The sequence below is a fragment of the Leptinotarsa decemlineata genome, unplaced genomic scaffold, assembly GCF_025532065.1.
Source record: "Leptinotarsa decemlineata unplaced genomic scaffold, Ldec_3_MD MMD2_tig00000882_RagTag_RagTag, whole genome shotgun sequence".
Classification (NCBI taxonomy): Eukaryota; Metazoa; Arthropoda; class Insecta; order Coleoptera; family Chrysomelidae; genus Leptinotarsa; species Leptinotarsa decemlineata.
The window spans coordinates 12557433-12584555 of record NW_027412556.1 but is presented as its reverse complement, the minus strand read 5'-3'; the positions used below and the strand labels follow the sequence as shown (position 1 = coordinate 12584555).

Genomic DNA, 27123 nt, shown 5'->3' with positions numbered 1-27123 from the left:
TTTTCAAATTTTTTATGTTCAAGTCGATTGAGTTGGCGCAGTTGATGTGTTCCACGTACACAATAGACCGCTGTGTGAATCGGTGGTTCAAGCCAAGAGGAAGGACGATCGATTTTCACTTCATATCGTCCAACCCGTGCTGGGAATTGCACGTTAAAAGGCAATACCTCGTTAATCAGCAGCTCGCACAGGTTTCTACTTCTGAGAGTTGTCATTCGTAGGGAGGCGACAGCTGGTTAACGGTAAAATAGATTTTAACATTTTTTTTTTTCATTTGATACTTAAACATATTCACGGTTTTACTTGATTTCTCCAAAAGTACATCAGTGGTATTTTTGGAAAGGTATCTGAACAACCTTTAAATTAAGGTATTACTCAACCCATTTTTCTATTTAAGACTAGGGTTGTGTCTGCCCCTGTTAGACGGTTGATTTAATTTCATTTGAAAACTAGTCTTCAAAATGCCCCCCGTAAAAAATAAGTTTTTAGATTTTTTATAGGGGCCAAAATATAGAGGGAAGTATGTTTTCAAATTTTCACTCTGTTTCTACCCTAAAGCAGCGTTTCCCAAACTTTTTTGCCTGGGGACCCACCTTCATACGAAAAAAGACTTTCAATTCAGAATCTTGAAACTAAACAAATACAAAAAATGAAAAATGGATCTTATATAATTAATATGACTTGTGGAGATGGTGCTCACGAATTATAAGAGAAGCTAAAGCTTTAAACACAGGCCACTTTCCATACAATGCCTATTTCTATATTTATTTTTTAAATATACCAAAGTGGAGAATGCTCTCTCACACAAATTTGTGGTTGAAAACCCCATCTGCTCTTTTGAGGCTATGTCCGAAAGAACTAGATATACTCCCGTAGTCTTTATCCAAAATGGGAAAAACAACTCAAAAGTATTAAGTGTTTTTAATGTTTCCACTACCCACCCAAATTGCTCCCGCGACCCACTAGTGGGTACCGACCCATAGTTTGGGAACCACTGCCCTAAATTCTTTATATTCTTATAAATATATAATATGAAGAGTTTCTGTTTTGTTTGAACGCAATGATCTGTGGAACTACCAACTACCAGTCTTATTTGAAAAATTATTTTAGTGTATGATAGCCACATTCGCATGTGGAAGGCTATGTAGCATTATGCTACAATTCTTGATAAGTGTTAATTATTGATATTTGTGAATTAGGTCAGAAGAAAAAACAATAAATATAGAACTCCTTTATTCGCGTGCGATGCCGTAAGGCTTATGTACCATATGCACTACAAAGATATCTATTATCTATTGGATTATCTATTGGATCTAAAAAAGTTTGCGATAGATACCTACTATGTAATCTATCTCTTATAAAGGAAACATTGTGTGTCAAAAAATTATTGAAAATTAAAATATGATTTTTAAACATTATATTTGGCAGGCATATTTCTTACGAGCAAAATTTACTTCATAATCAAGAAAATTTTATGAAGATAAACGTTGATATACATTTAGACGCACAATTTAGGAGAAAATGTAAAATTGAAATAACGGCCAGTGGTAAACGGGGTTATCTTGACCGCCGAACGTGAACCAAACATTATTGCGCTAACAAAAAACATGCGAGGATGTCCACGGAATGACTATAAAAAGCATTGAAGTTTTTATATAGAATGTTACATTTTATGTCCCAATAAAACTTTCAACCCTTCCGATTTTTTTTAAAACGTCACTGACCACTTTCTTTCAGAAAAGATTGTCATTCTGTGTTTGAATTTCCTTGTCTCTTGCTTGATTTCGATATTTCACACCGTTCAGGAGATATTTGGGATGATTGCTTAAATTTTTAATAAACAACAAATACCTACACATTTAAATTTCTATATGAATAATCACAAGAACAAATCATAACATATCTTACTATCTCCACTAAAAATGCATATACTGGCGCATCAACATGATTTTTCACAGAACATTTATGTAAAAAAAATAAAACAGGCTCCATCCATGAAATCGATAGATATAATTGAAACCTCTGGCGTAAAATAAATCTATTGAAAATACACCAGAACTAAAATACTGCCTCTCTTGCTGAAAAGTTAACGATGATGCCAACCGCGCGTCGAAAGATGGTTTTTTGCTCTGTTATGATTGATATTCTGCGTATCTTAAAGGAAGCATTGGGATATGGATTCTCACGACTGCAAAGTTTTGAAAACAATAAACATGTGGTCTTTTCGATATGGATGAGATGTAGTTTATTTTTTCAACACAAATAGTCCTTTCCTCAAAAATTGCTATTTTCATCAAATTCCATTATAGGGTGACTTTTAATAAAAAAGTTTGAATCGGCGTTGAAGGTGATTCAAGATGAAAGATGCTGGAGGAAAAGTGAGTAAAGCCTATAGTATTCATGCTTGTGACACTCCCGCAATGACAGAGGTAACGTTTATTATTGTGACTTATGAGCAGCCAGAGAATGTTATTGTTGACACAATCGAAGGCTTTGAGAGGGAGACGTTTATATTTCCACCCCGTCACCCACCATCAGTCATGTACCTATTGGTCCCTCTCAAGGCCAATGATCAGCCAAAAGGGTAGGGGAGCTGGTCTCCAAACCTGAACGAAATTAAGATGGATTTCGTCTAATTTAATAGAAATTCCAATCTTTGTATACAAGTCACAATTTCTAATTTTCTACAAGCAATTATACTGGCGGCATCTACTCAAAATGAATTGACACATTGACTATGATTTGATACAGAAACCTATAGTGTAGGAATTGTCAGATTCGAGTTGTGATTAGGATGACATTAATCGTGAATGATATACTATTTTTTATTCGATTTTTTGATGAGGAGTCAAAACTCAAAAAATATTTAAAAATCCTTAGTAGCGAATGTATTATTTTGTGAGAGGATCAATTTAGTGAAATTCAATTTCAAAAATGTCACTTTTCTTACAGTTTACGTTGAATTCCTTAAAGAACAGTTTGGCGTTTTTTCATAAGGTCGCAACACTGGAAAATGAAAATCGTGACATGTCAAATAGGTAAATTGTCAAAATTGACTTCAGAAGGAAAAAGCAGGTCACTGGTCAGAGTCAAAGAGGAGTTACTATTTATTATTATAGATAGGATTATATTTGTCAATATGTGGTTCGAGGGTGAATTATTGGAAAGAAAGAGTTTCCCGTTCATTTGGCAGGAAACAGTACTGTTTTATGCAACATTATAATTTATTATGTAAGGCAATAAAGAATGACTTTTCAATTTAGAAAAAAGAGAAACCACTCTATTAAAATATATCAGTTTTGCACACTTCAAGTGGTTCAAAGTACATGATTATTTTTTAGGTTTATTCACGCGTTTCCAGTGTGAAGACTTGAAATAGCAAGTTTTGAAAATACATTTCCTGATTGTGAATTCCAGTTGGTTTCTACAACTCCGCAAATATGAGCGAAAATAAAAAAATACGAGTGGGTTCCAGAAAAAGCGAGGTAAGTTTTTCATAACATATGTTCAAATCTCCCATATACTCTCTACCTATGAAGGTAGAGTTAACTCCGTCATATCCCATGAAATTTGAATCAAAAACAATTTTTGTGATTCAGCATTTTGTAGTTACCATCAAGAAAAATGGTGTTCCATTTACAAGTTATCAAAATATGTTTGCAAAATATATGACTGTTTGCCTAGACTACAAAGAAATATTAGTAAAAATCGACCAATTACATCAACTTTAGATGAGAAACTGAACAAATCTCATGAAATTCATTCATAAGCAGGGACTAAGTCATTGAAATCTGTTAAAATATGTTTTTCCGTTAACTAGCTCCCATACGAACGACAACCCTCAAAAGTCAAAACTTTTGCGAGCTAAGGAATAACGAGGTATTACTTTTTAACGTTCGATTTCTAGATAAATACATCATGAGGATGCTGATTGTGAAAAATTGTCAAGCCTAATATTTCTCAAGACTCAAAAGATCTCTTAGTTTTGATGTTAAAATGCATTTCTCACTTTGCTGTCTTGGGTGAATATTATCTACATTTTCTCTATACAGTGGCAATTGTTCTTAGCAATGTACCAGTTGAGTACAAAAAAAAAATAGATACGGGTTTCTATTATCTGATCAACTGAAAATTACATCTTTGAATAATGATTGGGTATCAGTCTGACAGACCTGACTAGACGTTGAAAATTTTATGCTATTTTCAATAACCTGTGTGAATGACATCTTGTTCCTCATCTATGTTATTATTGTCTTATCTGGCTCATTCTTTTGATATGTACATTTATCATGTAATCATCTTGCTACATATGCCATTTTTATATTGCAGTGAGATGAATTTATAAATATATCATTCAACGTAATAAAATGATTTCAGCTTGCACTTATACAAACCAGACATGTCATTGCATTACTAAAAGACTGTTTTCCGGAAAAGGAATTTGAAATAGGTGAGAAATTGAACTGCCAACCAGAAGATACTTGAAATTTTTTCATAGAGATATTTTGCAGTTACTATGAGCACATTAGGTGATAGAGTTCTTGATATCGCTTTACCCAAAATTGGAGAGAAATCCCTGTTCACAAAAGAACTTGAGACTGCCTTAGCGACAGGGTGTGTGGATTTTGTGGTTCATTCTCTGAAGGATCTTCCTACATCTCTACCGGATGGTATGGCCATTGGAGCTGTACTGACAAGGTTTCTATTTATTTGCATCTGTCATACATTTCATTATAACAATGTGTATTTACAGGGAAGATCCTAGAGATGCTTTGGTTCTCCAAAAAGATTTGAAAGACCTTTCACTAGCAACTTTACCCCAGAAGAGTGTAATAGGCACTTCTAGTCTAAGAAGAACAGCCCAGTTGGCTAAAAACTACCCTCATCTTAAAGTAGAAAATATCAGAGGGAATTTGAATACTAGACTGAAAAAACTGGATGATTTAGGAAAGTACCAAGCCATTATTTTAGCTACCGCAGGTTTGGTAAGGATTGGATGGAAAGAGAGGATTTCAAGGGTGAGTGAAAAAGCATAACAAGTTATTTAGCAACCTATATTTTTTGTGGAAATTAACCAAACCACCTGAGTTTTATTTGTTGAATCCATATTACTGGAAAGTATCGTCTAAATTTTGAAAAGTCCGCATGGTTTTCAAAAAAAATACAATTGGTTTCAAGAAAAATGAGACATTAAACTTCCTATATTTTTTATCCACTTGTAGTCGTAACTGACATTACTGCAGTTTCCTCCTATAAGAACATTTTCAAACAAAAACAATATTGTACAAATATAATATTGTATTCGTTCGAAAATGTCCGTATAGAACGAAACTGCAGTAACGTTAGTTACAAATACAAGTGGTAAAAAAACATAGAAAGTTTCATTTCTCATTTTTCATGATGATCTACTACCATGTAGTAACGGCTACATCCATTAATTTGCTGAATAGGTTTCAAGTTTGAAAATGCTATTGCAGCAAAAAAGAATATCTTCAAAGGAATTCCTCAAATTCCCCTCATATGTTTACTTAGACCATTATAGTCTAATAGAAGTTATTATTATTCTAGATTTTAACTGAAGATGAACTTCTTTATGCTGTGGGACAAGGAGCCCTAGCAGTAGAATGTCGAGCAGACAATGAAGAAATCATCAGCCTACTCCAGCCATTGTATGACCTTCCGACTGCCTTACGAATCACAGCTGAAAGGAGTTTTCTCAAAACTCTAGGGGGAGGTTGCAGTGCTCCGGTAGCAGTCAGCTCAGAACTGAAGGTGACAAAAGAAAACCAGTATGATTTGAGCCTGAAAGGAGCGGTTTGGTCTTTGGATGGTAAAGAAGAAGTAATCGATTCAGATAATACAGAAATAACGGTCAAGAAGGATTTGAGGTGTACAAATTGTCCCTACAGAGGTACGTATGGGTACTGCCTCTGTAAATTCACAATCGAAATATTTCTAGTACCATAATGATGGTTTGAGTTGAAGCAAAATAAAGAGAGTTTATGTGGAAATCAAAAAGATTTGGATTGACAAAAATTTTTTGATTTTTGAGGAATGTGTTTGTTATAAAAAACATGATTGAATTTTCACAAAAACTCCTATAATGCAGTCTATGAATTTAATGACAATATCATACATTCTAAACGAGTAATGATACTTTAATTCAAAATAACTAAAATATGTTGAAAAAAGGAAGTATTAACAATGTGAACAGTATATCTGAACATATTCAAATGATGTTAATTTTTTATGGGATAGTGCACTAACATTTTTTTACTTCAGGTACTGACAAACCTCTGGGAGACATAGAAACCTGCGGAGACAAATGCTCTATCACTTCTAACGGACCTTCATCCAAAAGACCCAAACTGGATGACATTCCGAACGACATCCTAGATAAAGACCCCCATGATAAGTGTCCAATGCAACTACCAGTGGGCGTGGATTTCATGGGTAAATGTCCGTACCTCGAGAACCAGCTGGAATACGAGACGAATAAATGCCCAGTGAGTGGCAAAATCGAATCTGCTCGCTATGAGGGCATCACAAAATGCCCCTTTCTTCAAAATGGGGTGCTGGCCATCCCCAGCACTAGCAGAAGACGGAGCTCAGCAGGGTCGGAAACCGATAGCAAACTGTTTTGTGGTTTGGTGCCCCACAAAGACGACACACTAGGCGGGTTGAAGAGTGCTAGAAAGCTGGGAAAGAAGCTGGCTGAGGATCTGATCAGCCGAGGTGCCTTGGAGGTTATGTCAAAGGCTCAGGCTATTGTTCACGGACAGGCTCAAGCTTTAGTTGGTGCTTTCAGTTGATTTTCTATTCGTAGGGTTGTTAGGTTATGGGTTAATTTCTTTTAGGATGAGGGGTTTGGAACAAACAAGTAGACAAGTTAGTAAAATATGTATTTATAGTTGTTTAAAGAAAGTATATTAATTAATAATGATCAAAATTGAATATAGAGTATGTATTTTTGACAAACTACAACTACCCACTGAGATGGTTCCTGAATTACGCAGGCAGTAATTAATTTATTATTTTTCTCCGATCATGAGATGGGAATGGCATGATATTACCATGACAAACAAGGTGCGTTATAACAATAAAATATAGGACGTTTTTCTGTTCAAATTGAAGACATGAGAAAATTGAGTTGTTGGATAACATTTCCAAACTCTTGAGTAAAATAATAGAATGTGTTCCGATTTCCAACTTTTTTCACTATAATGGGATTATACTTGAGAATATCCTATTTTTTATGTTATATTCTTGAAAAAGAATTCTAGTTATTAATTCGTTCAACAATTGTGTCGAATCTTTTTTCTGGGTTTATTGGTCATGATTGCAGGTTTTATGAAATGATTTATAAACACGGTAAATATGTTTTCTCAAGAGTGGGGTAATAACTTTGTATATAAATTTGTTTTCTCGAGAGTGGGGTAATAACTTTGTTTATAAATTTGTAAATTAGGAAATATTGTATATTTGTATTTTATCTGCATATTTGTCTTTGTTCAAAATCTTAATTAATTGATTGAATATATGGTGCAATCTGTTTTCAACTGATGTCTTCAATGTTGTTTATTTTTATCTACAAGTGAATTACACCAGTTTTCATAGTTTTTATATATGGGAGTCGTTTTTGATGTCTATAATTGTTAATAACTTGTTGAATCATTTTTGAATAAATTTGTAAATGTTAATTGTATTGATTTTGTTTTTGAAATATGGGATGGAATCGGAAGATACTTGTTGAAATTCTTAACATATTCAAAAAACACAATAATGAGATTTTCACTAATAAGTTTCACAAAACATGTGTTTCACTAAATATTAGCTTCTGAAGGAGCTATTGTATAGCGAAACACGTGTTGGCTTTTTAAAAACTGTTAAGTGAAAATCTCACAATAGATTGCATCTTGAATTTGTTTTTGAAATCCCTGTACAAGAAAAACATTCCATGATGGGTGAGGACAACAGTTGATCTGTTATTTTGGAAAAATGTTTGGCTTGATGGACAATATCTTACATTAACAATTTTTTTTTCTTATTTTTGTATCTGAACGTTATTGTATTTCATGCGCTAATATGTGGCAAAATACACCATACCCACACGTGTATGATATTTTTGATGAACTACAGTACAGAAAAGTTTATCTGTGTGACAATTATAAAATTTTATACTGTCGTCTAGATATCCAAAACGTATTTTGTCTGAACTGAGTCAAGAATAATGGCGAAGTTCAAGTAAAGTGGTGCAATAGAAAATCATTTGAACAAATCACACTTTTTAGAAAGTTGAAAGTTCAATGAACATGTTCAACATGATTTTTGTGGTTTGTTGAAAATACACAAACCAGTATCAATGGTATTATCCAAAGAATCGATTATAACTGAGGAAGTCTTACGAAACTTCAATGGTTTCGAAGAGAAAGGGATTTTCAATTTCCATGTATAATTTGTGAACATGTGGTGAGATGGTTTTTCAAAAGCTCTATTTTTTATTTGAATAAATAAAACATAAATTACCTAAAGTACTTTGATGTTACAACCCTCTAATATTGATAAATAATTTAAGACAGAGTATATAAAAAGTATATTTTAAGTTACTTCAATTATAACTGATAAAAATTTCAGCCAGCTGATCTGACAGTCAAATTTACATGAATTCAGTAAAATGGGGGTTTTCTCTAATTTTTAGGAAAACAGGAAAATAAAATCTTTTCACATCTCCTAGTGGAAGCGATAACTATGTCCTAATTCCTATCCCAGGCGACTTCCTGAATATCGTAAAATGTTCCAAGTACTGATGAATAGTGTCAATGGGGGAGTATATCTCCTGCATCCTATTCTGGAGATACGTTGGGGGTGCTGTAGGTCCGGCCAAACCCAAGAACCCTTGCAGGAACTCCTTCAGCAAATCCCAACACATTGCGGGCACCACGCAAGGTCTATATTCCACTTCCACTAGAATCCCCTTGAAATTGCTGCTCACCGTCACTGATCCAAGTTTAACACAAAAGTCACCTATTTCAAACCTAGGCCCCTTCGACTCTGCTTTGGTCTGTTTCTTTGAGGTGTAAAAGTGGGACATTTTCATCATTAGCAGGTCGAAGAGACCGTCAGTTGCTAGCGGAATGGTTTTGTTGCCAGTTTCAAGCAAAGAGAAAACTGTGGCAGGTTGTTCGGAGTTGTGGAGGACATGTACCGTCCTTTGATGTCCTAGCTGCGGAACAGAGGTGTATGTTTCGCAGTCTACCAAAAATTGACCTTGTTGAACTGCACCCAATTCTGTAATTCGTTTTGAGAGAATGTCTATAATTTGGGGTCCTGATCTATTTTCCGTATGGTACTGGGTCAATATTGTAACCCCCATTATAAAATTTCAAAGTACCTTTATTGAAAGAAATTGGGCAGAAGTTTGGGTAAGTCCCTTTAAATTATATGTATATAACCTTTACATCAATAACAAATAAACACAAAAAACAACCTTACTTTTTACTTTTGAAACATAAAACCACTTTCCTGTCAGATGTCACGGAAATCGAGTGACATCTTGCGTCACTTTAGGTGCGTTTTGCTTATACTAAGACAAAAAAGCAAGTTAGATCAAATGTCAAGATTTTGCTGCCTGTTTTCTCGATTACTGTAGCGTAGTACTTCAGCAATTCTTGCCACATGGTCGTTCGTTCAATAATGCTATGAAACGGTCAATAATGCTCCAAAAATTCCTTCATTACTGCCAAAAATAATCCGTGACTTGGAAAATAATACTATACTACAATTCAAAAATGGTAGGTAATACATCCTCAGAAATGACTGACGTTTTTACCATAATCTGTCTTGCAGTGACGTACAGAAATTATATTAAACAGATGAGGAAAAATGGAGATGAAATATATAGAATCACAACCTTGACAACAATGTTTTCATTTTAATGCAATAATATTTCTGAGAATTTATGGAATTGTACTACAGACCGATAGTTGAATGCGAAGCAGTTTTCAAGATGAAATAAGTGATACCATATGAGATATACGACTTGCCGTTGAAAAAAGTATTTATCCTTTTGTCTACGAAGTTTTTCGTTGAAATCCCCTCTTCACGAATATGTATCTAGTCTGGTACCTGTAACGAATGATAAATGTTGTTGGGTGTGGGTTTGTGAAGCAGGTTAGGTATGAGAAATTGTGATTTTTGACTGTTAAGGTACAAGAAAGTATTTCGCAAAAATTCAAAATTTTACTCGCAATTCCACAGGGAACCGTTAATAAAACCGCACCTCTCACAACAAATGAGTTCTAAAAATAAACCTCCTCTACCCCTATCACATACAGCGGGTCCAAGCTCTATTGTCTCGGGATTTTAACCCAAGATTAATGTTTTGTAGGTGGTTGATTCATACGATGGTGCACAATAATAATTTTTTACCAATTATTCATTTACGAAAGAGCACATTTTTTGGGTCGACGAATATCCCTACGTTATTGGAGTCATTTTCAGCAAAAATTTTCGCTGACGTTTGGGTGGGAATGATTAGTGATAGGTATGATTAGTGACTACCTAATTGATTCATTTTTTCTAGCAGAAAGATTAACAGGTGAATCCTACACGTACTTTTTGCGAGATCATTTACCCATTGTGTTAGAAGAAGTGCCGGTACTTGTAAGAGGCAACATGTGGTTCATGCACGACGGGGTTTCAGCTCATTTTAGTGTTCTTGTTCGTCAGTATCTCGATATCACCTAAGTTAATCGCTGGATTGGACGTGCAGTACTTCAAAATTGGCCAGCTCGCAATCTTAATATGAATCCTCTAAGTTTCTGTTTATGGGGTCATCTGAAGGCTCTCGTTTATAAAACTCCTGTACTAGATGTGAATAACTTGAGGAATCGAATAATTGACAATTGCAATGTCATAAGGAATACTCCAGGTATTTTTTAACGTGTCAGACAATCAATGACAAATCGATTGCAGTCGTGTATTTTATCAGAAGGTGGACATTTTGCTCAATTATTTAGAGGTCGAAATTGTTTATTATTTACTTTTGGTTTTTGTTTTATGTTGTTCTTAGAAGTGATTTTTTTTTCGAAAACGAAGCTTGATATGAATAAAACACAAACGACGAAAAAGTTGTATTTTCAGTAAATGATTGTAAAAAAATTAAGAAATGCAACAACAAGTCAGTGACGTACGTTTTTCCCAATATTGTCTCACCCCCAAATCGGTGTGAGAATATTTATGATATTTTATAAATACCGTTCTTTTGACTTCAACACCCTGTATCTCAGGAACGAACTCCCGACATATGTTCATAGGAATGTTTTTCTTAAAATGACCTCACGATTCATTCTCTGAAATATCGTACCGTAGTTAAGTAACACCCTGTATATTATGCACAGCAAAATCAATAATTATTATCGAATTGTTTTGCTAGCAAATTGTTATAGATAAAGCTGAATATGTTGAAAAATTAGACTGTTGCCACGATTATAGTATATTATGCAACGATCATGTAATGATGGTTATTAAGACACGAGCATTAACCGGGATACGAAACGAGCCGAAGGCGAGTTTTGTATGGTATATGCGAGTGTATTACTAACCATTACATGAGAGTTGCATACGCTATTTTTTCTAAACCCGATAAATAATGAAAAACTATAAATATTATATTTGTATTGAACACATTTACAGTAATTAACTCATATTTTTTTTAAAAAAACACAAACTTAATGGTATTATCATGGATATATGAAAACTATAAAGATTCAAATTATATTTATATTGAATATAACAACTGTAATTAATCTAATTTTTTCAAAATATTGGAGTCGATGGTATTCCTTCTATATCGCTGTTTTCAGACATTTTGATAATATAGGTAGGTAATATGAAAACTGATTTTGACAAATAAAGCAATTAGTTACTTAGGTTAGAATCTAGGACAAACAAAGGAACAGGATTCTTGATTGAAAAATTATGGGTTTCTATTGGTTGATAATCTGTATCGTTATGAAAAATCTGTATCATAATGGATATCATTATGAAACGGATTATGGTCATATAAGTGTATTGTTAGAGTACGGGTGTAGAAAAAAGCTTTTATTCAACTACTTTTAAAACAAAACAAACGCACGGCAGTGTTGCCTACTAATAATATGGATAATGCATACATTAAACATAGATGTCGCCACAAATATCAAATAACAAAACTTTTGGTATTTCCAACACGAATTAGATATAGAAAAATATCTTCATGTAGAAACATCATCATGAGTAATTCTTAAACTCATCAGAGGGTGCCGGCATTCTACTTTATAATATATTACCGCCTGAAATTAAATCTGCTGCAAACACGAAAATATACAAAAGGGAATTCAAATCACTTCAAAAATTGAAAAGACCGTCTTTTTTGAAGAGATGTTTCGTGGAAAAAGAGTTTTTCGGATTTCAATTTCTCATTATTTAACAAAAATCTGGAAAACTATCAAATGCATCATTATAAGAGAAAAACTACAATGAAAAGTTTTATAGAGATATGAAGATCATGCAAAAAAGTTTATTTCAGATACAAACTGAAAGAAAAAACCTCAATGGTGTACTTTGAAGTTTTGGGTCAAAACTTTCACTTCATCTTTTCATCAGCATCATTTTGAATAACATTACAAAACGCATCAATTGTTTCTATTACCACATTATGACTTTATGTCATCGGAAGGCACACCTCTACTCTTGTCAATTTGACAGTTAATATTAACATTCATACGGTTAGTTAATCTAATCACAGTCATATAAACTTTATTCGAAAGTTTCCTACATTTCCCGTTCAATGATAGAGAACTAGGAAATCAAAACACTTCAGAAATGTTTCTATGACCTCGAAGAGCCTTTTGTCGTTCCCACTGAGCAGCGTTTTCATTGAATTTAAAAATGCTTAATTTTGTTTGTTCCTCGATGTATTTCTGCTGTATCGGGAACGGTTCATTTTGCCGTGTCAGCCGCTGAATCGAAACCGTGAAGGTTGATATCGCGATTATGTTTTGGATGAACAAATAACGTAAAAAAGCCAGCGCCCTATTTTATCTGTGTGTTCAGGTTTTGTAGACAAAGCACCGCGAGTTTGATTTTTCATCTCGATTCTTATGCTTGTCAACAACACGAGCCGTGGGAGTTTTGTCTTGATTTTTCTGTTTGTTTCGTACTATTGTACTCACTAGACGACGATAACTGAAATGTCAATCAAGATTTTGTGGTGGAAGGCTAGTTGATATGACAGACAATAAAATTATATTTATCAATATTTGAAACAGATTGACTTTCATAAGTTTCAACTTTCTGAAGGTAGGTACTTCACTTAGTTTATGATTGTGATAATTTCCTATAAATCACTACATATTGTATATAAAAGCTCCCTACGCAATTGTCTGTTTGTTTTATTGCGATTATTTTCTTCAAATCGATAAAATAATGAGAGTTTTACAAAGTTCTACAGCTATGCTATGAAACTTCTTTCCGCCAGCGATAAAGCTGACAGCCAAGATATGACCATCTAGGTGTCATTATTCTTGAATCATACATGACTCTCAAGGCCTAGTTATGCACCATTTTCACAATTCCAATAATTGTCACTGTCCTAATCAAATTGAACCAATGGAATGAAATATTCAAATATGATTGTGAGTGATTGTTAAAACTTTGCATAAATGCTTCTACAGAAATTCACAGGTTTAATTTGATATTATGATTATGAAAATGACAAGACCCTAACTTATTAAACTCACAGATATAATGAACAGATACAAGATACCGAATTGAAAAACGAATAGACACATTCCACTGATTCACATAACCTCACTAAAATAAGACAACAGTTCAAACACCACATTGAAAACCAACAATTTATGTATGAAATTCAGAAATCTCAATATCTAAATCGAAACTTTTGATATAATAAGTCATTTTTAATTCGAATCAAAATATCATTCTTAATTAGTGGCAAAAGAATACGCGACGTATAGTAAATACATTTCCGGTGGCGGCTCTGCGGTCTCAAGTCAAAGCACGATAAATTTCAACAATAAAATCCTGTTGTTGAAAAATAGTACTCTGTTCATATATTCCAACATCGTCTCTTTAATAATGGTACTGGTTACAAATGTTCTTGTTGAATTTTCTCGTTTTTCATATAATACAATTGATTTAATTCAAGAATTGATATATTGTTCTTATATCAATGTATTCAGCTGAGAATATCTCAGTGATTCAATCTTTACGAAAACCAGGAATTTCCGTTTTAGGAATAGCAAATAGGAAAGTGAGACCTTGTTAATTCTCATGTTAGTTTAGACTTTTGAGGGCTGTTGTTCGTAGGGGGGCGATAGCTGGTTATCAGAAAAGCATATTTTAATACATTTTTTGCAATAAGTCGATCTAAACATTTTTCTAGATAGATGTCCATTTTTTAAAACTTATACATTGTAGTTTCCGAGCAATACCAATCGAGCAACCAACAAAGATATAAACCATTAAGGGATTAAGGGAGATTGGAGTGCAGGCCCAAGTCACGACACAAAATTCGCCAAGTTGTGGTTCGCAAAAGGACAAATTCTTGTGTGTGACGCGAAATCGACTGCCTCGGATTCTCCTGCACACTCTCACAGACAGCGACGATCTTTTCAATAGATCTTGCGTTTACTAAACCAGTGGGCTCGAATTTATCCACCACATTGCGAATAGTCTTCTCGGTAGGACGATTATGGTGACCGTAAAATAGGCGAAGCTCGCGGTAAGTTGCCCGAACAGAACACCCGTTTTCATAAAATGATTTCACTGTTTGCACGTGTTGAATATTATATCCGTCCATGGTGATTTGGCAATACAGACTGAATAAATGACAACTAATTTGACAGATGTAGCTTCAACAAGATGGTCGTTATCAATTAATCAATCAATCAATATGTTTTATTATTGGAAGATTAGTATCTTATTGACAAAGTCTTGTAAAAAAATCAAATGAATGTCATGAAATATAAAAAATACAAAATACAATACATGACATAAAATATAAAAAATACAAACATAGCAATTTCACAAATAAAACATACATGACATACAATATAAAAAATACAGACATAGCAATTTCACAAATAAAACATAAAGAAGACAGATGAGTTTAGGTGAACATTATAGCTTATCATGGTAGAATTCATGGATCGAATAATAAGCTTCTTCGATTAAAAGATCTTTAACTGTACTTCGGAACTTTTTGATATCTGTGTTATTTTTTAGAATGGTAGGAAGGTGATTATATACTTTAATACTTTCATAAATCAGAGAATGCTGAGTCAAGGTGAATTTTGGAATAAGTAAGTAAAGCATATGGTTCTGTGTGGTGTTGTGACAATTTGTTCCAGGAGTGTACATGCTAGTTTTATTTTTATGAATTGAGCATACTGTTTCCATTATGTATAAACCGGTGACAGTTAATATTTTGTGGCTGATGAATAAAGGCTTGCAGTGATCTCTCGGCTTAGACTTTGTAAGGTATCTTAAAGACCTCTTCTGTAACTGTAAACTACAATGGCCCCCAAAATCATCATCATCAATCAATTGTCAAAGTTCAGAAGTTCCTGTTGGAAGCCCCTTTGTAACAATTTGAGCCTTTATGGCATTACTTTCGGAAAATTCCGTGGTAAATTCTCTATTTCGCACAAATATTCACATTATTACTTCGCCTACCACTTTCGATCTAGTGTAATCTTTCGAATTACGTCAACAATACTTTCACTACAGGAATTTTGTGACGATGTCGCGGAAATGTCGATACAAAATGTCACTTTGATAATCTTCTTTTCCCTTAAGAGCTATGCACTGCCATCTTGTGATAATAGTCCCTTCAAATTAGTCACTACACCAGAGTTTTAACATTATCCGTGAATCTAAAGAAATGTCCTTGTAACTGGCAACGCTGCCGATAGGTAGTGATAAGGTGTTCCGTCCACTCGGTGTTATCAGCGCCAGCGGCGGAGGTGGATCCACGGCGCATGGCGCGATCCGCTGACACCTGTAGCCGCTTCATCATTTGTTCCGACGCCGGTTGCGAATCAGTGGTTTACGGCGCGAGCTTTGGAGTACTCCAGCGCGCGACCAACGTTCTCGAAGCGATTGCGATCTACCGCTCGATCGTCGTTTGTTTGTTTAGGGCCCTCTCGATTAAGTGTGCGTTTTATTTGTAAACATCGGCTGACATGTAAGAGGCGGAGCTGCCGAATTGGACCAGGGAGCCCTTGCGCCCGTCTAGCTTTGGTTTGTTTTTTTATTTGAGTATTGGTGTTGAGCTTGTTACCTTGATTTATGCGGTAATGTTTGTAACAGATTAGGAATGCTCTTACATATGTTCGGATAAACTGAATAATCGCTGGGTGTATCTACATAGTAACATAACGGTAAAAATAACGTCACAACTCAAAAAACTCATTTTTTTTACGGCGGAACTGAATTGAATAATAGATCAGTAAATATTCGTTTTTAGGGCACCCGGCGATTTTGAAAAAATTTTTGAGTGTACTTGCGTATTTTGATGGGTAGATTACGAATACGAAAGAAAAAAGCGACGCTCTCCCTTATTTACAAAGTTACGACCTTTCGAAGTTCAGAAAAAGGTAACTTTTCAGCCTTCTTTTTCACAAGATAAACTATTTAAAAACACAAGCATTTATTCACTAGGTTACCTTTACACATTATTCCTCCTTCCTTGATACTTTTCACTTCAACAATCAACATTTTTGGAAAAAAAATGTTAAAAAATGTACGGAGCTGCTTTTTGGTTATATATTACGTTTTTAAGGAATGACATAGTTGGTACGACTGATGCTGTCAATATTCCTATATTTAAAAAAATAGTACGTTTCCAAAAGTAGCTATATTCTTCATAAACACTGTGTGAATCCACTGCCGTAAGTGCTGTTTCAAAGTTGCGTAGATACAATAGTATTATTTTATTCATTGCATGCTACGGTTTCAAAACTTGGTAGATCCTGTTCGTATGTGAACGGTTTCTTTACTGTATACGTACACATACGATTTTTGTCAGTAGTTGTTTGAACGTGAAGCAGTCTTGTTGTGATTTAGTGTGTTTGCGGTTTAAAAATAAAACTAAGATTCCAAAGCTCCTTGAGAATAAAATGCAGATCAAAAAAGAAAAGCTTTCCGATGTCGATGTACTTTTGAAAAAACATTATGGTCCTGATTGGAGAAATGCCGCAGAAAATGATTTGTCATTTTATGAACGTGTTCATACTATTCCAGATGATGATAATAATTCTGACGTGAATGTTGTTCCAGATGAGTTAAATATTACAGAAGATAAGGACTTGCAAATTTAACACATTTAACATTTTGAACCTGTTTTTGCTCAAATGAGAGACTGTATTTTTGTTTTGAGAGTTGAGTTGAATAAATACTATTTTTGCATCACATAAGTCTTTTTCAACTTCTTAGCCATTCAGATAAATTTTCAAAGCTGTATAAATCCACAATATGTTTCCAAAACTCGTTTAATCCTACTTTTGTTTCCAAATAACTCAGCAAAACATTTTTGCTGACCGTATATTAGTTTCAAAGGACAACCTAAAATAACAAATCAGTCACACAAACCTACTTGATTTCCAAATTAAAGGTATCAGAAAAGATTTTCTCCAAATCACTTCTGATGGATTCAACAAGTTTTGGAAACGGGTGCCTCATTTACTTTAAACCCAGAACTATTAACGGTTTGGTTTTGACAAAACATATACTTTCAGACTCAACATTACTATGTCAAGATTTGCCAAAACGAAAAACTGCATGAATATAACTTAAAAAATGTTCGAAACTTTTTAATATGTTTTGAAAAAACTCAGTTGAAATCCGGGGAAATGTAAAACGTAATGCTTCATGATAAAATTAAGTAACTACAAATTATTGCAATATAAGAAACTGCTAAAACATGCGAAAATAATTTGTTTTCCTAGAGAAAATATAGCTGCAATATTTTTCAATATGTGGAGATGAATTTATCAGATTTCATTGACATTTATGAAATAGAAAATTGTATACGAAAAAAATGTAGTTATTGTAGAAGGGTAGTCTTTGCCGATCAGTTAGGATATGGAAAATGTAAATATTTGGGAATGCAGCAAGCGTGAAAGTGTACTCTTATGACACTATATTCCAATCATTTCAACAGTGATTACTGTCTTCAGGGAAAAACTGCTTTTGAGTTTGAAACGCCATGACTTTATAAAACATTATTGAGAAAGAAAAGCATATTGAAATTATGTGTAAATACATGAGTGATTGAACTGTAACACACGTCCAATAGTTCTAACTTACATGAAGAGTCAGAAAAGGATAAAGCTATTGACAATTTCATAAATAATCGCGTTAAGTTTTGGTAAAAGCTTTGCTGTTATTATATGTACATGTATTTTCCATGAAGATGACAGTAATAACTGTTGAAATGTAGTCATATAGTATTTACATTTGAATCAAAAAATATATACCTAACTGAAAATATTAGAAACACAAAAAATTAAATGGTGTTATATAGGTGATTATTGATTATATTATTTCAACAATTTTTTTACACACACATAGCTAATAGAAAATGAACTCGACCATCCATCAGTTTTGAGTTATATTTCAGGAATCTATTCTTTCATGAGGGCAGGAGACACCCCTTGAAGCAACAAATAATAATTGAATATTTTCAAGTGATGATACGAAACAAAATAAGATGAATAATCAATTGTTCACCACACTGTTGAATGATTTTTGGTACCATTCGAAGGCTTAAGATGTACAATAGCTGATTTTAGAGTGACAGTTATGCTTGATGAGTGTTCATAGACAATTCTTCCAGAATAATCGAGACTGGATTGAAACAAAAGTTTTCAATGAATTTTCCTCAAACGAAATACTACACAAAAGGACCGTATTGAAAAGTTCTATAAACCCTGAAATTTTTGTATGGCCACAGGCCACCTATAGCTTTAAAAACCGGTTTTTCTCTGTTATATTCGAATACGTTTTCCTTGCTCCCAGTGTTTGAAGTAGGAACTATTTCAACACGTTATTTGTAATGAGTTTATCTGCTGAACCCTACATTTTATATTCTGCTATTAATTATGATTAAAACTGGATCCTTTTTGGATAAGTCGCTTGGGTTAGCTTCCTTGTTACGATGTTGTTTAGATGTGCCATCAGATGGTGGTACTTTTTCCGATTTGAAATACATTTATGAAATTTGAATTGATTAAGTTTCACACTTAAAAAAAACTTTTATTGTCCAAACAGGCACTAGGCCCATGGACGTATTTTTCTACGTCCATGACTAGGCCCAAATACAGGACAATGTATACAATTTTGGGATGAACGTGTGAAATATAGAAAATATATACATATCGAAATAGTAATACATTCATGGAATAGAATAGAATAGAATAGATAGATTAGGAGTATATAAGCGGACTTGTGGCTCTTGCCCAAAACTGTATATTTCCCAAAGAATTGAAGAGCAAATAAGCAAATAAGCAGTTTTGCAGCAAACCACCTTTTAGCAGAAGGTCATGAGTTCAATCAGGAATACGACGTGTTATATTTAGAAGAGAAGAGTTTGAAACTCAATCTTCTAGAACTGTGGTCGCCAACTGGTACCTCTCACAACGATTTTAATTTAAAAAATACAAACTGCAAAAATCAGAAAAGCTTCCGAAAATTCCACAAAAAAATCTAATTGTCATAATATTAAACATAAACAGCAGCGGTGAGCGATCTGCCGCTGACGCCATCAAGCTAGAATCGGCTAGAACCGACCAGCCGGACCAGCGCGTTAGTGTTCGAGAACGATCTGGATTGCTTTGAACTGCTTTAAAACTGAACGCGTAACCAACGTCCAGCGGTTGGGTTAGTAGAGAACAACAAAAATAATATTATGGCAAGCAGTTGGAACATTCGGAATGGGAAGAACAATACTTTTTTAAAGATAAAAATGTGTGTTTGTTATGTAATACTTCGGTCTCCGTTGCTAAAAAAGGAAATATTGAGAGACATCATAAAACTGTACATTCTAATTTTGAAAAATCATTCCCACTACATTCTGCCGCCAGAAAGGAGAAACTGAAACAGTTAAAAAAGCAGTCAATTGGACAATAATCAATATTTTTAAGAACAGTCGACAAAAATAAGGCTGCAACTGAAGCATCGTACCGTGTGTCCCAGATAATTGCACAAAAAAGAAACCTTATGAAGACGGGGAAATGATAAAACAGGCGTTTTTAGAAGCTGCTGATTCGTTATTTGCCAACTTTAGAAATAAAGACGAGATAGTTTCAGCTATAAAATCTATGCAACTTTCTGCTAATATAGTGATGAGACGTGTAGAAGTAATGAGCAATGACATTTTTTTACAGTTAAAAACTGACTTAGATAACTGTGTTTATTTTTCACTCCAACTGGATGAATCAACAGATGTCGTTGACACTGCCCAGATGGCCGTGTTCGTCAGGATGGTTTTTAGTGATTTTACGATTGAAGAAGATCTTTTGAAGTTCATTCCACTGAAAGGACACACTACTGGACATGAGTTGTTTCCTCATTTAAAAAATATTATTTCTTCCGAGAAAATTCCAATATCGAAAATGGTAGGCTTGACAACCGATGGCGCTCCAGCTATGGTGGGTTGTGATAAGGGTCTGCTGGCGTTATGTCGTAAGATGAAACTTTTCCGCAATTTCTCTGTTACCACTGCATTATCCATCAGCAAGCATTATGTGGAAATTTCCTGAAACTAAACAACGTTATGAAACTGTGGTAAAAATTGTGAACAAGATTAGAGCTCAAGCGTTACAAACTATTATTAAGAACCTTGGCCGATGAAGTTGACTGTCAATACGGGGACTTACTTCTTCACTCTGAAGTCCGATGGTTAAGTAGAGGACGGGTGCTGAAACGTTTTAATGATGTCCAATCTGGCCAACTTCAATTTTTCAAAAAACGCGATGAACCGACTTCGGAACTAGAAAATTCAATCTGGCTTAGAGATTTTGGTTTTCTTGTGGACATTACAGAGAAATTAAACGAACTTAATTTGCAACTTCAGGGGAGAGACAAAGAACTAGCGGAAATGATTTCTGATATAAAATCATTTATCAAAAAGCTGGAGTTTTGGGAACAAAACCTAATTAACAGCGATGCCAAGCATTTTCCTATTCTTTCAGAAAAAATATCTCAAAATCCATTAGAACCCTATGACAAACAAATATCATGTAGAAATTATTTCTACCCTGAAGAATAACTTCAAAAATCGTTTTAAGAATTTCAATGAAATGGCTTTAGTAGCGCAGTTTGTTGTTTCACCCTTTATGGAAATCGATATCCAACAGTTTGCAACTTGTGTTATGCAGAACTTTGGCGAAGACATCGCTGCAACAGAAATGGAAGACATTGAGTTTGAAAATGATTCAGCCTTAAAATCGTTAGTCTCAAGTACTGAATGAATCTGGCCTATTGTAAGTAAAGACAAATATTCAGTTCTATGCCGTGTTGCCTTGAAAGTGAAAGCATTATTCAGTTCAACCTATTTGTGTGAATCTTCTTTTTCCAATATGAAGTTTATTAAGAACAAATATCGCAATCGACTTACAGATGAACATTTGGATAATTGTATTCGAATGGCTGCATCAAATTATACTGCAAACATTAAAAAAATTATCGATGAGTCTGAGTGTCAGCCTTCTCATTGAACGTGCTTTTTTATTTTTTAATGTTTATGTTCATGATAGTGCGTTACTTTTTTGTTGTTATTATTAACTATTTTTAAATCATACGTGACATGCCGTTGTGGCTGGATAAAAGTTTATGTTTATTTTTCAAACACCTTCGTTTGATAGGTAGGAATGTAGCTATGAACAAGTACGTACTAGTAATATTAGTTATTTTGTTATTAGTTTATTATTAGTACCTATGTATTATGTATTACCAGTTAAATAGTAAAATAAATACATATAATGATAAATTAACTGTAGCTCAACACATTGAAGAGGTTGGCGACCACTGTTCTAGAATGTTTAGAAATCAATAGATTCAAGAATTCAGGTAATTTACTGAATGATCAATTAGGATTGAATAACTCCCAGTTACTAAATATTTTCTCAAATGTGGAAACTGGGACATCAAGCATGATGACAATTCCTTAAATAAATAAATTGTGGTCCGCTACGAGAATAGTAAAATATTGCTTTTGGAAATACTCCCTTCAGCTGTGTCTGGCAAAGCTTCCGCTTCCAGTACTCATGCCAAGAGTAAACAACTTTGAACACTTGTCACAAAAGGAAGTTTTTGGCACTGACAGCTACATTTAACGATGCAGCCCAAATAATTATACGACAATTTACACATTTCTGGAATGTTGATGAAATATATGATAGAAATGGTAGATAAACAGTTGCAATAAAAAAATATAATTATACGACAATTTACACATTTCTGGAATGTTGATGAAATATATGATAGAAATGGTAGATAAACAGTTGCAATAAAAAAATATATCTAAACATTGATCGATGAGAATCGAAGACTGTATTTGATATACAGTAATGACGTTTTATGTGTTATGTTAACCTTGTCTCTATATTTATATCCGCAAACACTCGTAAACATCATATTGTTTTCCGTATCTCATTTGTAATAAAGTCTGTTCAGAAACAATTATTCTTCCTATGCAGAAATAAACTAATGGGCTTGTTTCATGATTTTTAGTTTATAGTTCAGCTGATAGAAATTTTAAATTGAAAAAACAGTGCACTTTGTTTCATCTCTCTAAGTACCGTAGTTTTCCCGTAAATTAATTATTAATAGTCGAATGCCAGTCGGTAGCCAAGCGGTTTGGCGTGGGTGCTTTGTTCACTCACTCGAATTGACTGCCGTGTTGGTCGGTGGTTCAAGCCCTAGTCTGAACGATCGATCTTCACTTGCTACCGTCCAACCCGTGTTAGGAATCACACGTTAAAAGGTAAGACCTCGTTAATCCTTAGCTCACACAAGTTTCGACTTCTGAGGGTTGTCGTTCGTAGGGGTGCGACAGCTGGTTAACGGAAAAACAGATTTTAAACAGATTTTTAATAGGAACAGTAGAAATAATCAACATTGCCAAATCATAAAATTAACGAAGCCTATAATTATCAATTTAATTATGTAAGTGTATATGAATCCGTTAACGTTTCAATTAATGAAAAATTCTCCACATTGAATAAAATGTACACGAAAAATCATGTTTGCAAATAAGTTCTACATCTAAAATCAGTACACAAAGTCGATAGATCACAAAATATTTACCTAAACTATGATTTTATGCATTATTCAATAATATACAGTTATGAATAATAAAAAAATATAGCAAACTGGATTAAAGAATCATTTCTAATATTCATTTATTCTACAATCCTCAATCTGTACAACTGCAATTTATCATAAAAAAATAAACGATTCCTACATACATACCCTTTTCTAATGTAGCTACTAAATTCAAGCGTTATAGGCTCGCTTGGGTAATTTGTTGAATTTACCAAAACTTGAGAGGAAGGTTGAATGAGGTCAAGTATAGACAGAATTGATTGTACTCGAACTGATCCAACAAAAGCTTCTGAGGTAATGATACCATCAATCATATGTAACGGGATTGACTCTAGATAATACTTTCTGTGAAGAATACTTGAAATTTAAGTAAAAAACTCTGTTATCAAATTCAATATTTTTGTCCCCCTTTCATTTATAGTCAATTTTCAAATGATTTCTATAAAGTCTTGGAAGAGTAGAAGGATTGTAGTTCTTTCTTTGCAATACTTTCACCTATTTTTTTTCTCATCATTTTATCCTATGGGAACCTAAACTCATTATATGAAATAACTCACTTATAAACCAATGCGCTTTCTGTTTTCGTGTGTCTTTTCGCACAATTAAAATCAGCACAAGAATGCACCATATTAATATTCAAATATATCTCTAAAACACTTTCAAAACATACACAAACTAAACTCGATGAAAAAACGAATTGTTTTTACGCGAGCTGTCAGCTAAGAAAAAGTTGAAACACAATGTTGCAAAAACAAGCAGAATAGACCCGATATGACATACATTTTCAATGCCGAATAAACCAGTAAATTGTGATATGGGTACTCCATTTTCCTGTGAAAATGAACGATGAATTAAAATTTTCTGTAATTATTCATTCACTTTTTCGAAGAATAAAGCCAGCTAACAAATGAATATACAATAATAAGATCGCTCGAATCCACGAATTGAGCATGAAAATTGACAATAATATTTGCCTTGATAACTGATATAGTACAAGTTATATCTAAATATAATTCTAAATATAATTCTAAATAGAATTAAACGAGCTGTATTTTCAAATGTGTCCGAATGCTCAGGAATCCTAATAAAATAAATCAATTATGCATTCATGCCACCCACCAAAAAATAAGAAATTCAATGTCACTGGTATATTAGCCATATTGTCATCCAGTCAGCCAGCGCCCTCTGTAGTGTATGCGACAATGTTCTCTTTCTAATGTCAATGGTTTCCACAAACTTCGTTTTTTTTTAAATAATTTCAAAATGAATGTTGAGCCTAGTTTTGTTAGAGCTCACTCCCGATTACCATGGCCACATGGTCGTACGTCGTACGACCTATTATCTTGAAGTTAAGCACCGCTTGCGAGAAGCAAAATGAAGAATTTGAAGGTGTTTGACAATGTTTCGTGATGTATTTCATTAGTTCGGACTGTCTAATATGATATAAATTGATTTGAAATCCTTGAAAGAATCTATAAAAAATTAAAAATATCAGCTGAAAAAAAACAATTATATTAAGCAAAAAAACTGAAATTACAATGAAATAAAATACAAGCAGCAATAAAAAAAATTGAATTATTAACACCAGATGAAAATTAAAAATTAATAACAAGAAATGAAAACTAAAAAATTAAAAATTAAAAGATTCCAAGCCAAGTTACTTTACGATGTTTTGATTGTTAGTATCCACAATTGTTATCGCGTGATTACTGGACTTATTCCTCCGAGATCTGACTATTTATAGGTCGTTCCAGTGCTTTCACCTATCCCCTCTTCACTCTCTCTGCTTCATCGGTTTTAGCGGGAGCTGACCGTTTGGCGGGAGTTGGTCGTGTTCCGCTTGATTAAAGATTTCCATATGTTGCGTATCTATACGCTAGTTTGGCTAAATGCGTTGTTGGACAACATATATGCGGCTAATGCATTCAGCCAAGCTAGCGTAGAGATACGCAACATATGGAAACCTTTAATCAAGCGGAACACGACCAACTTTAGAAAACACGATGGTAACACGATGAATAATTCTATTGTGTTTTCTGTACTATGCCAAATTTTCCACATTTTGGTACATAAATCATGGCAACCAATCAGGGTTCCCGAAATACAAATTCAATACATATAATGAAAGAGTAACTGACCACTGTCTGTACATAGAATGTTTTGAGAAAAACTATTCTTTGGCGTCTTCATTAATGTAATAGAATAAAAAACAGTTGATTTGGTTGAAACTATGGTCAACTATATTTATAGTTTGTGTATAGTTTATGAATCAAAAATAGGCAAATACATGAGAATTTTCTGCTCTTACAAACCTCAGAAAATAAGCAATTGAAGACCAAGCAAATGAAGTGAAGAACACCTACTAAGTGAATAGAACAGTGTCATATTGAGGCAGTTGGAAAAAAAGAGTTTTTTCCTCATGCTATCTTAATGAACGCCCCGATTGTCTCCTTTATAAACTGTTTACTCCTTTTGTCACCGTTCCCAACAGCATTACGAAATTGTCTACAATGCCAGCGCCCTTCAAAATTTTTTCCTAATCTCATTTCCATCCTCCCGTGTTTTCCACCTGAATGGCTCTCAAACATTCCGAAACCCATCAACTGTTCTCGCAACGAACTTACTCTAAATTCGTTAGAGAAACGGCAAATACATAAAGATAATAATCCGTCCGAGCTTTTATTTTATATTCCGAATGGATCCAATCCAATTTCCGTTCCATGTTTCCATTCTCGTCGTCAAACACGGCGTCCCGTTCGTCATTAATTGGATAAAGAAACCTGGAACAATAAGATAGGAAATAGTCCAGAAGAAATAGTTATAATTTACAACGATTCGCCTAGAGTTGACAATTGGGATAGATTTCGATACAATATCAAAAATGAAATATAAAAAGTCTCCACCGATCATCAGGATTTACTGTCTTTGTTCGTTGTCGTGTTATTGTTCGAACTTCCACTTTCTAGTTTTTGAGCGTATATTAGCTTGAGTGGAATGTTGAGCAAATTCAGCTTTCGGATGTCTGCTTCCTCGTAGCACCGCTGAATAAGAGAACCTTGTCATGGTAATGCAGGCTCAAACGAGATGTGGGATCCTTTATGGACCATGAAGTCAACAAAAAATCCAGCCTTGAGTCTACAACGAGAATGGGCATCAACTAAACCAACCCAACATCGTTCAAAGTAACAAAAGATTCTCAGTTCTCCATCTCCTGATCCTTTTAACAAACCTAGAAGGCTAGTTGGTGCAGCCAGGAAGCGACTCAGTCGCTTTCCCAACAGTCAACAGTAAGATATTTTATCAATCTGCTTTGCGCAGAGTATGAGAAGAAGAATCTGTTACGGCAGAGGAAACAAATCCGTTTACGTAGGACAGCAAACGCTTATGCTCAAATAATGATTTACCCAAACCTGAGGTGAACAAACTCTGCATCTAATATATCGCCTTATCGGTGGTCATTATGGTGAGATTTTTTTTGAGAACGAAACAGAAGCACTACAGGAAAATCCTTCAGGCGCTCCAAGAGCGGTGCCTGTGCTGACGTGGTGATTAATATTGGATTTGAATCGCTGAAGATTAAGTCCATTTGGAAAAACGTTCTCAGGAAACTCAGTTCTACAAATGAAAAAAATTCTTGAACAGTGAAGTTCGAGGTGTAGTGAGTTGAACCTCAAAACGATGAGCAGCCACAGTCCGTCGCCTATTTCTGATATGTACCTCTTTTGGTGAAAT

At 34.1% G+C, this 27123-nt stretch overlaps 3 protein-coding genes across 6 annotated transcripts in view; 2 read left to right on the top strand and 1 right to left on the bottom strand.

The window, feature by feature from the left end:
• Positions 1 to 2854: 2854 nt before the first annotated feature.
• Positions 2855 to 7700, top strand: l(3)02640 (porphobilinogen deaminase-like protein l(3)02640). 3 transcript variants are annotated; one of them, XM_023161548.2, is made up of 7 exons: positions 2855 to 3038; positions 3342 to 3485; positions 4378 to 4450; positions 4512 to 4698; positions 4754 to 5018; positions 5569 to 5911; positions 6283 to 7700. In XM_023161548.2, the coding sequence occupies exons 2-7, from the start codon at positions 3441 to 3443 to the stop codon at positions 6810 to 6812; spliced, it is 1443 nt and encodes a 480-aa protein (XP_023017316.2). In that variant the 5' UTR covers positions 2855 to 3038; positions 3342 to 3440; the 3' UTR covers positions 6813 to 7700. The 3 variants fall into 3 exon arrangements, with proteins under 3 accessions (XP_023017316.2, XP_023017315.2, XP_074031128.1); XM_023161547.2 differs by lacking the exon at positions 2855 to 3038 and adding an exon at positions 3047 to 3231; XM_074175027.1 differs by lacking the exons at positions 2855 to 3038; positions 3342 to 3485 and having other exon boundaries at positions 4380 to 4450; positions 4499 to 4698.
• Positions 7701 to 8578: 878 nt separating this feature from the next.
• MED20 (Mediator complex subunit 20) lies at positions 8579 to 9520 on the bottom strand. The gene has a single exon (XM_023161549.2). The coding sequence runs from the start codon at positions 9371 to 9373 to the stop codon at positions 8747 to 8749; it is 627 nt and encodes a 208-aa protein (XP_023017317.1). The 5' UTR covers positions 9374 to 9520; the 3' UTR covers positions 8579 to 8746.
• A 6560-nt stretch (positions 9521 to 16080) lies between these two features.
• The window catches only part of LOC111514866 (adenylate cyclase type 6), a 426206-nt gene continuing 415163 nt past the window's right edge, over positions 16081 to 27123 (top strand). For both annotated transcript variants that reach the window (XM_074175026.1, XM_074175025.1), the window contains exon 1: positions 16081 to 16305. The gene's annotated coding sequence lies outside the window, so the exon portion shown is untranslated. The remainder of the gene's footprint in view (positions 16306 to 27123) is intronic.